Source organism: Zosterops lateralis (genome assembly GCF_965231275.1).
Source record: "Zosterops lateralis genome assembly, chromosome: 31".
In the NCBI taxonomy this organism is placed as follows: Eukaryota; Metazoa; Chordata; class Aves; order Passeriformes; family Zosteropidae; genus Zosterops; species Zosterops lateralis.
The window spans coordinates 550,767-561,364 of record NC_139791.1 but is presented as its reverse complement, the minus strand read 5'-3'; the positions used below and the strand labels follow the sequence as shown (position 1 = coordinate 561,364).

Genomic DNA, 10,598 nt, shown 5'->3' with positions numbered 1-10,598 from the left:
TATTCGGGGTGGGGGAGGGGCGGGGGCGGGGCCCCTTTGGGTGGGGGAGGGGCCCAAAGTCCCGCCCCTCCCCCCACCGGCGTCTCCTCCACCTGCGGCCGCACCTGGGGGGGGGAGGGGAGAGATTTTGGGGGGATTTGGGGGGAGTTTTGGGGTCCCCCCAAACCCCAAAATAGAAATTTTGGAATCTTCCCCCCAATTTTTGGATTTTTCCCCTCAGTTTTTGGGGTTTTCCCCCCAATTTTTGGAGTTTCCCCCTCGAATTTTGGATTTTTCCCCCCAATTTTTGGATTTTTCCCCCAATTTATGGATTTTTTTCCCTCAATTTTGATGTTTTCCCCCCAAATTTTGGATCCCCCCCCACCCCCAGGAACCGAAATTTGGGAATTTTCACCAATGTTTGGAAATTTCCTCCCAATTTTCAGAATTTTTCCCCCAATTTGGGATCCCCCCCCACCCCCAGGAACCCAAATTTGGGAATTTCCTCCCAATTTTTGGATTTTTTTCCCCAAACTTTGAACCTTTTCCCCTCATTTTTGGGGTATTTCCCCCAGTTTTGGGGGATTATTTTCCACTTTCCCAATTTTTTTGGCAATTTTTGCTGGTTTTTACCCAATTTCCGCTATTTTTTCATTATTTTATCCCAAATTTCGATTTTTTTCACCCCAAATCTTTCCCCCATCACTTTCCCAATTTTTTCCTCGACTTCCCTCCATTTTTGTCATTTTTCTCCCTTTTTTCCCCCCATTTTTCCCCATTTTTTACCCGTTTTTTCTCATTTTTTTCACCATTTTTTCTCCTTTTTTTTTCATTTTTTCACCATTTTTTCCCTTTTTTTCCCAAAATTTTGATTTTTCACCCCAAATTTCGTGTCCCCCTCACCTGCCCTGTCCCTGGGGTGGGGATGGAGAAGAGCTCGGTGAACTTGGGGACCTTTCACCCCATTTTTCCCCCATTTTTTCCCCATTTTCCTCCCAAATTTCGTGATTTTTTCCCGTTTTCGCAATTTTTCCCAAATTTCATGTTTTTCACCCCAATTTTTGAACCTTTTCCCTTCATTCTTTGGAGTGTTTTCCCCCAAATTTTGGGAATTATTTTGCTCTTTTTTTTCTGATTTTTTCCCCATTTTTCCCCATTTTTTCCCCATTTTTCACTATTTTTTCACGATTTTTCCCAAATTTCATGTTTTTCACCCCAAATTTTGGGTTTTTTTCCCCCAAACTCTTCCCCCATTTTTTCCATGACTTCCCTCATCTTTAGTGAATTTTTTCCCCATTTTTCCCCATTTTTTCCCCATTTTTTCCCCATTTTTTCACCATTTTTTACCCAATTTTCGCCATTTTTTCACCGTTTTTTCCCAAATTTTCGCAATTTTTCCCCAAATTTGTTGTCCCCTCACCTGCTGTCCCGTGCCCGGGGTGGGGATGGAGAAGAGCTCGGTGAAGTTGGGGACGCTGTCGCTGATGAAGGTGACGTTCCCGTAGCCCCCCGGGGTGGGGGAGGGGCCGGGGGGGGCTTTGGGGAGCCGCCCCTCCCCCACCCCCGGCTCGGAGCCGATTTGGGACGTTCGGACGTGGAAGGGAAAATTCTTGTTGGCGGCCGAGGGCCGGGTCAGGACCTAAAATAAAAAATTCGGGGTGAAAAATGGGATTTTTTTGGAAAAATTGGAAAAAAAATTGGGATTTTTTGGTGAAAAAATGGGATTTTTTGGTGAAAAAATGGGATTTTTAGGGGCATTTTTGGGGAAAAAATGGGAATTTTAGAGGGAAAATTGGGATTTTTGTGAGGGGATTTTTTTGGGGGGATTTTTTTGGGATTCTTTTGAATTTTTTCGGATTTTTTTTTTAAATTTTTTTTTTAAATTTTTTTGGATTTTTTTGGGATTTTTTTTAAATTTTTTCGGATTTTTTTTTATTTTTTTGAATTTTTTCTGGATTTTTTTCGACTTTTTTCGGAATTTTCTTTTGGATTTTTTTTTTTTAATTTTTTTCGGTTTTTTTTTGAAATTTTTTCGATTTTTTTTCCAAATTTTTTGGGATTTTTTTCGAATTCTTTTCAGATTTTTTTTTTTGCATTTTTGGAGGGGAAAAAAAAGGCTTTTTTTTTCAGGGAGAGAAGAATTGGGATTTCTGGGAAAATTTTGGAAAAAAATTGGGGATTTTGGGGAAAAAATGGGATTTTTAGGGCAAAAAATGGGATTTTTTTGAGGGATTTTTGGAGCAAAAATTGGGGGAAGATTTGGGTTTTTTGGGGGATTTTTTGGGATTTTTTTGGTGAAAAAATGGGATTTTTTGGGGGGAAAAAATGGGATTTTTCGTTGCATTTTAGGGGAAAAAATGGGAAATTTAGAGGAAAAATCGGGATTTTTGGGAGGGGATTTTTTTGAGAATTTTGGAGGAAATTTTGGGATTTTTTGGGGGGAATTTCGGGGGAAAAAATTGGGATTTTCATGGGAAAAATTGGGATTTTGGGGCAGATTTTGAGCAGATTTTGAGCCAATTTTGAGCCATTTTGGGCCATTTTGGGCTTGTTTGAATCGGGTTTTTTTGGGGGATTTTTGGGGAATTTTTTGGGGTGTTTTTGGGGCCGGGGGGAATTTGGGGATTTTTTTGAAGAAAAATTGAAATTTTTTTTGAGGAAAAATCAGAATTTTGGGTGGATTTTGGGACAATTTTGGGCTCAATTGAATTGGGATTTTTTTTTAGGAAAAATCAGAATTTTTTGAGGAAAAATGGGAATTTTTTGAGGAAAAATGTGAATTTTTTTGAGGAAAAATCAGAATTTTTGGCCGATTTTGGGGCCAATTTTGGGGCGATTTGGGCCATTTTGGGCTCGTTCGAATCGGGATTTTTTTGGGGATTTTTTGGGATGTTTTTGGGGCTCAGGGGAATTTGGGGAGGGGTCTCCCTGACCAGGAAGACGCCGTGGGCGTAGAGGTGGGTCCCCAGCTGGATCCCGTTGACGATTTTCTCTCGAGCCCATTTGGGGATCCCGAAATTGGCCACGAGCGCCGAGACCGGAACCGCCAGGAACCTGCCCCCAAAAAAACCAAAATATCCCCAGGTGAGACCCCAAAAATCCACCCAAAAATATCCCAAAAATCCCCCCAAAATCTCCCCCAAAAATAGCCGTGTGAGACCCCAAAAATCCCCCCCAAAAATCCCCCCAAAAATACCCTAAAAACCCAAAAATCCCCCCCAAAAACAACCCCAAAATCCCCCCAAAAAACACCCGGGTGAGACCCCAAAAATCCACCCAAAAATCCCCCCAAAATTGCCCCAAAAATCCCCCAAAATCCCCCCAAAAAACACCCGGGTGAGACCCCAAAAACAACCCCAAAAATCCTCAAAAATTGCCCCAAAATCCCCCAAAATCCCCCCCAAAAACAACCCCAAAATCCCCCCAAAAACACCCGGGTGAGACCCCAAAAATCCACCCAAAAATACCCCAAAATTGCCCCAAAAATTCCCCAAAATCCCCCCTAAAAACATCTGCGTGAGACCCCAAAAACCACCCCAAAAATCCCCCAAAATCCCCCCCAAAAACAACCCCAAAATCCCCCCAAAAACACCCGGGTGAGACCCCAAAAATCCACCCAAAAATACCCCCAAAATTGCCCCAAAAATTCCCCAAAATTCCCCCTAAAAACAGCCGAGTGAGACCCCAAAAATCCACCCAAAAATCCTCCCAAAATTGCCCCAAAAATTCCCCAAAATCCCCCCAAAAAACACCCGGGTGAGACCCCAAAAATACCCCAAAAATCCTCCAAAATTCCCCCAAAAATTCCCCAAAATCCCCCCTAAAAACAGCCGGGTGAGACCCCAAAAACAACCCCAAAAATCCTCAAAAATTCCCCCAAAAATCCCCCAAAATCCCCCAAAATCCCCCCTGAAAACAGCCGGGTGAGACCTCAAAAAACAACCCCAAACATACCCAAAAAATTCTCCCAAAAATTCCCCAAAATCCCCCCAAAAACACCCGGGTGAGACCCCAAAAACAACCCCAAAAATTTCCCAAAAAACATCCCCAGGTGAGACCCCAAAAATCCCGAAAAATCCCCCCAAAATTCCCCCCCAAACGAACTAATTTTTTCCTGATTTTCCCCAAATTTCCCCCTATTTTTGTCAAATTTTCACTGATTTTCCCCAAATTTTTACCATTTTTCCCCATTTTTTGCCCCCAGGTGTATTTTAGGTGTCCCCAGGTGTCCCCAGGTGACCCAAATCCCCAATTTCCCCAATTTTTTTCCCTATTTTCCCAATTTTTTCCCCTATTTTCTTCAAATTTCCCCCTATTTTTGTCAATTTTTCACCGATTTTTGTCAAATTTTCACCAATTTTCGTCAAATTTTCACCGAATTTCCCCATTTTTTCCCTCATATTTTCCCCAAATTTTCACTGATTTTCGTCAAATTTTCACCGATTTTCCCCCAGTTTTCTCCCACTGTCCCAGGTGTATTTCAGGTGTATTTTAGGTGTCCCCAGGTGCCCCAATCCCCAAATTTTCATCATTTTCCCCATATTTTCCCCATTTTTCTCTCTATTTTCCTCATTTTTTCACCAATTTTCATCAAATTTTCACCGATTTTCGTCAAATTTTCACCGATTTTCCCCCAGTTTTTGTCCATTGTCCCAGGTGTCCCCAGCTGTCCCAATCCCCAAATTTCCATCATTTTCCCCCCTATTTTCCCCATTTTTGCCCCTATTTTCATCAAATTTTCACCAAATTTTCACCAATTTTCCCCCCGATTTTGGTCAAATTTCCCCCTATTTTTGTCAAATTTTCTCCGATTTTCCCCCAGTTTTCTCCCGCTGTCCCAGGTGTATTTCAGGTGTCCCCAGGTGCCCCAATCCCCAAATTTTCATAATTTTCCCCATATTTTCCCCATTTCCCCCCATATTTTGTCCATTTTTCTTCCTATTTTCATTAAATTTCCACCGATTTTCATCAAATTTTCACCGATTTCCCCCAATTTTTCACTGATTTCCCCCCAGTTTCCACTCATTGTCCCAGGTGTCCCCAGGTGTCCCAAATCCCCCAATCTCCCCCAAATTTTCCCCATTTTTCCCCCTATTTTCATCATATTTTCACCAATTTTCCCCCTGATTTTGGTCAAATTTCCACCTATTTTTGTCAAATTTTCACCAATTTTCCCCATTTTTTCCCCCATATTTTCCCCAAATTTTCTCTGATTTTCCCCCAGTTTTCTCCCACTGCCCCAGGTGTATTTCAGGTGTATTTCAGGTGTATTTCAGGTGTATTCAGGTGTATTCAGGCACCCACCAGAAGGTGCAGAGGCCGAGGAAGGGCAGGTAGAAGTGGCGGCGCTCGGGGACGGAGCTCAGCTGTGCCCAGGTGTCCCAATTTGCCCCAATTTCCCCAATTTTTTTTCCAATTTTTGCTGTTTTTCCTCATTTTCTATCCCCAGGTGTGTTTTAGGTGTCCCCAGGTGTCTCAAATCCCAAATTTCCCCATTTTTCCCCATATTTTCCCCATGTTTTCCTCATTTTTCCCTCTATTTTCCTCATTTTTTCACCGATTTTCATCAAATTTTCACCGATTTTCCCCAAATTTTCTCTATTTTTCCCCATTTCCAGCCCCCCAGGTGTATTCAGGCACCCACCAGAAGGTGCAGAGGCCGAGGAAGGGCAGGTAGAAGTGGCGGCGCTCAGGGACGGAGCTCAGCTGTGCCCAGGTGTCCCAAATCCCAAAATTTCCCCCAATTTTTCCCCATTTTTTGTCCCCAGGTGTATTTCAGGTGTCCCCAGGTGTGTCCAGGTGTCTCAAATCCCAAATTTTCCCCATTTTTTCCCCATTTTTCCCCCCTATTCTCCCATCTTTTCCCATATTTTCCTCATTTTCTCCCCAATTTTGGTCAAATTTTCACCGATTTTCCCCAAATTTTCTCCGATTTTCCCCCAGTTTTCTCCCACTGCCCCAGGTGTATTTCAGGTGTATTTCAGGTGTATTCAGGCACCCACCAGAAGGTGTAGAGGCCGAGGAAGGGCAGGTAGAAGTGGCGGCGCTCGGGGACGGAGCTGAGGGTGGCCCCGACGGCGGCGCAGAACCAGCCGAAGGCCCCGAACTGCAGCGCGATGAGGCCGTACCCCGCCGGGGATTCGTAGGTGTACAGCACCTGCCCGGGGTCAAAGAACTGCAAAAAATACACCCAAAGTCAGGGGAAAATAGAGGAAAAATAGCCCAAAGGTTGCTGAAAATATTCAGAAAATATTGCCCAAAATTGTCCCAAAATATACCCAAAACATCCCCAAAAATATCTCCAAAATAGCCCCCAGAATGTACAAAAATATGCCAAAAATTAGCCCCAAAATAGCTGAAAAATATGCCCAAATTATGCCCAAAATAGCCCCAAAATATCCAGAAAATATTCCCTAAATTAGGCCCAAAATAGCCCCCAAATTTCCAGAAAATATCCCCAAAATATGCAAAAAAACCCCCAGAAAATATCCCCCAAAATAGCCCCAAAATATCCCCAAAATAGGCCCAAAGTAGCCCCAAAATATCCTCAAAATATCCCAAAAATATCCCCCAAAATATCCCCAAAATATCTGAAAAAATTCCCCAAAACAGCCCCAAATTATCCCCCAAAAATGCCAAAAAAAGCAGCAAATTTTGGGGTCTCACCTGGGCCTCGGAGCTCCGAATTTGGGGATTTTTTGGGATGAATTTTGTGTATTTTTGGAGTGAATTTTGGGTGAATTTTGGGGGGTTTTTTTTGGGTGAAGTTTGTGGATTTTTGGGGTGAATTTTGGGGTGAATTTTGGGTATTTTTGGGTGAATTTTGGGACGAATTTTGGTGAATTTTGGGGTGAATTTTGTGGATTTTTGGGGATAATTTTGGGGTGAATTTGGGGTGAATTTTGTGGATTTTTGGGGTGAATTTTGTGGGTATTTTGTGGATAATTTTGGGGCAAATTTGGGATGTTTTAGGGTCAATTTTGGGGTGAATTTTTGGTTATTTTGTCGATAATTTTCGGGTCAATTTTGGGGGGAATTTTGTGGATTTTTTGGGCTTTTTGGGGTGAATTTTGGGGCAGATTTTGGATATTTTGTGGATAATTTTGGGGCAAAATTGGGATATTTTGGGGTCAGTTTTGGAGTGAATTTTTGGCCATTTTGTGGATAATTTTGGGGTGATTTTTGGGTTATTTTGGGGATAATTTTGTGGATTTTTGGGGATAATTTTGGGGCGAATTTGGGACATTTTGGGGTGAATTTTGGGGTAAATTTTGGGGATAATTTTGGGGTGAATTCGGGGTATTTTGTAGATAATTTTGGGATTAATTTTGTGGATTTTTGGGGATAATCTTGGGGTGAATTTTTGGTAATTTGGGGGTGAATTTTAGGGTGAATTTTCTGGATTTTTGGGGTGAATTTTGGAGTGAATTTTGTGGATTTTTTTGGCTTTTTTGGGGTGAATTTTGGGGCAGATTTTGGGTATTTTGGGGCAAATTTGGGGTGTTTTGGGGATAATTTTGGGGCTGAATTTTGGATTTTTTGGGGTGAGTTTTGTGGATTTTTGGGGACAATTTTGGGAATTTTTGGGTGAATTTTGGGGTGAATTTTAGGGATAATTTTGGGGTGATTTTTGGGTATTTTGTGGATAATTTTGTGGATTTTTGGGATGTTTTGGGGATAATTTTGGGGTGAATTTGGGTTATTTTGGGGTCCCACCTGGGCCTCGTAGGTGAGCAGGGCGATGTGGGCGATGCTGTAGAGGGTCATGTAGACGGACAGACGGACGGAGCCCCCCGGGCTGATCCGGCCCCTGAGTGACCCCAGAGTGACCATTAGTGACCCCACAGTGACCCCTGAGTGACCCCACAGTGACCCCTGAGTGACCCCTGAGTGACCCCTGAGTGACCATGAGTGACCATTAGTGACCAATGAGTGACCATTAGTGACCCCACAGTGACCCCTGAGTGACCCCCGGGCTGATCCAGCCCCTGAGTGACCCCAGAGTGACCATTAGTGACCCCACAGTGACCCCTGAGTGACCCCCGGGCTGATCCAGCCCCTGAGTGACCCCAGAGTGACCATTAGTGACCCCACAGTGACCCCTGACCCCACAGTGACCCCTGAGTGACCCCACAGTGACCCCCGGGCTGATCCGGCCCCTGAGTGACCCCAGAGTGACCCCAGAGTGACCATTAGTGACCCCACAGTGACCCCTGACCCCACAGTGACCCCTGAGTGACCCCACAGTGACCCCCGGGCTGATCCGGCCCCTGAGTGACCCCAGAGTGACCAGTGAGTGACCCCTGAGTGACCCCACAGTGACCCCTGAGTGACCCCTGACCCCTGAGTGACCCCAGAGTGACCAATGAGTGACCTCTGACCCCTGAGTGACCCCTGAGTGACCCCCGGGCTGATCCAGCCCCTGAGTGACCCCTGAGTGACCATTAGTGACCTCTGACCCCTGAGTGACCCCTGAGTGACCCCCGGGCTGATCCGGCCCCTGAGTGACCCCAGAGTGACCATTAGTGACCCCACAGTGACCCCTGAGTGACCCCTGAGTGACCCCCGGGCTGATCCAGCCCCTGGGTGACCCCAGAGTGACCATTAGTGACCCCTGAGTGACCCCTGATCCCTGAGTGACCTTTGACTCCTGAGTGATCTTTGAGTTACCCCAGAGTGACCCTGAACCCAAGTGACCCCCCAAGTGACCGCAGAGTGACCACTGAGTGACCACTGACCGCTGACCTGGTGACGGTCCAGCCCTGACCCCTAGAGTGACCCCAGAGTGACCTCTGACCCTTAAATGACCTCTGACCCCCAGAATGACCTCAGAGTGACCCCAGATGACCCCTGACCCCCCGAGTGACCCCCAAGTGACCACAGAGTGACCACTGACTGCTGACCTGGTGACGGTCCAGCCCTGACCCCCCGAGTGACCCCCAAGTGACCACAGAGTGACCACTGACTGCTGACCTGGTGACGGTCCAGCCCTGACCCCCAGAGTGACCCCTGAGTGACCCCTGACCCTTAAATGACCTCTGACCCCCAGAGTGACCCCTGAGTGACCTCAGGCGACCTCTGACCCCCAGAGTGACCCCCAAGTGACCCCAGAGTGACCACTGACCGCTGACCTGGTGACAGTCCAGCCCTGACCCCCCGAGTGACCAGTGAGTGACCATTGAGTGACCGCTGACCTGGTGACGGTCCATCCCTTTCCGAGCAGGATCAGCATCAGGAGGAAGATCAGGAAACTGACGGAGAACAGGAGCTTCCCTGGGGGAACAGCCCCCAAAAATGTCACAAAATGGCCCAAAAATACCCAAAAATAGTCCCAAAAATGGCCCAAAATATCCCCAAAATAGTCCCAAAAATGGCCCAAAATATTCCCAAAAACGGCCCAAAAATGGCCCAAAAATGGCCCCAAATATCCCCAAAAATATTCCCAAAAATGGCCCTAAAAATCCCCAAAAATATTCCCAAAAATGGCCCAAAAATGGCCCAAAATACCCCCAAAAATACCCCAAAACTGCCCCAAAAAGGGCCCCAAAATATCCCAAAAACCCTCCCCAAAATCTCTCAAAAATATTCCCCCAAATTTTCCCCAAATTTCCCCCAAATCACCCAAATTTCTCCCAAATCCTTCAAATTCCCCCAAAATTTCCCCCAAAATTTCCCCCAAATCCTCTAAACTCCCCCAAATGTCCCCAAATTCCCCCCAAATCCCCCAAATTTCCCCCCAAAATCCCCCAAATTCCCCCCAAATCTCCCAAACCTCCAATTTTTCCCAAATCCCCCTTAAACCCCCCCAAATTTCCCTGAAATTTTTGCCCAAATCTCCCCAAATTTCACCTGAATTTTCCCCAAATTTTGCTCAAATTCCCCCCAAATCCCCCCAATTCCCCCCAAATTTTTCCCCAAATCCCCCCAAATTTTCCCCAAATCCCCCCAAATCCCCACAAATCCCCCAAATTCCCCCCAAATCCCTCAAATTTCCCCCCCAATCCCCAAATTCCCCCCAAATTCCCCCAAACTCCCCCGATTTTCCCCAAATTTCCCCAAAATTTCCGCCCAAATCCCCCAAAATTCACCCAAATCCCCCCAAATTTCACCTGAATTTTCCCCAAATTTCCCCCAAATTTCCCCCAAATTTCCCCCCAAATCCCCCCAACCCCCCTCATTTTCCCCAAATTTCCCCGAAATTCTTGCCCAAATCCCCCCAAACCCCCCCAAAATCCCCCAAATTTCACTCAAATTCCCCAAAATTCACCCAAATCCCCCAAACTCCACAAAAATTTTCCCCAAGTTTTCCCCAATTTTTGCCCAAACCCACCCAAATTTCTCCCAAACCCCCCAATTTTCACCCAAACCCCCAAATTTCCCCCAATTTCCCCAAATCCCCCCAAATCCCCCAAATCCCCCAAATTTTTGCCCAAATCCCCCCAAATTTTTGCCCAAATCCCCCAAATTTCCCCCAATTTCCCCCCAAATCCCCCCAAATTTCCCCCCAAATTTCCCCCAAATCCCCCCAAACCCCCCAATTTTCCCTAAATTTCCTCGAAATTTTTGCCCAAATCCCCCCCCAAATTTCGCCAAAACCCCCCAAATTTCACCTGATTTTC

The 10,598-nt window shown here is 45.6% G+C and overlaps 1 protein-coding gene across 1 annotated transcript in view; it reads right to left on the bottom strand.

The window, feature by feature from the left end:
* Positions 1-1,275: 1,275 nt before the first annotated feature.
* Positions 1,276-10,598, bottom strand: part of TMEM145 (transmembrane protein 145) — a gene marked incomplete at its 5' end in the record, with an annotated part of 17,137 nt that continues 7,814 nt past the window's right edge. The window contains 5 exon segments of the mRNA XM_083880783.1: positions 1,276-1,618; positions 2,913-3,033; positions 5,982-6,154; positions 7,696-7,789; positions 9,174-9,252. Coding sequence (XP_083736909.1) covers positions 1,313-1,618; positions 2,913-3,033; positions 5,982-6,154; positions 7,696-7,789; positions 9,174-9,252 — 773 coding nt within the window. The 3' untranslated portion in view covers positions 1,276-1,312.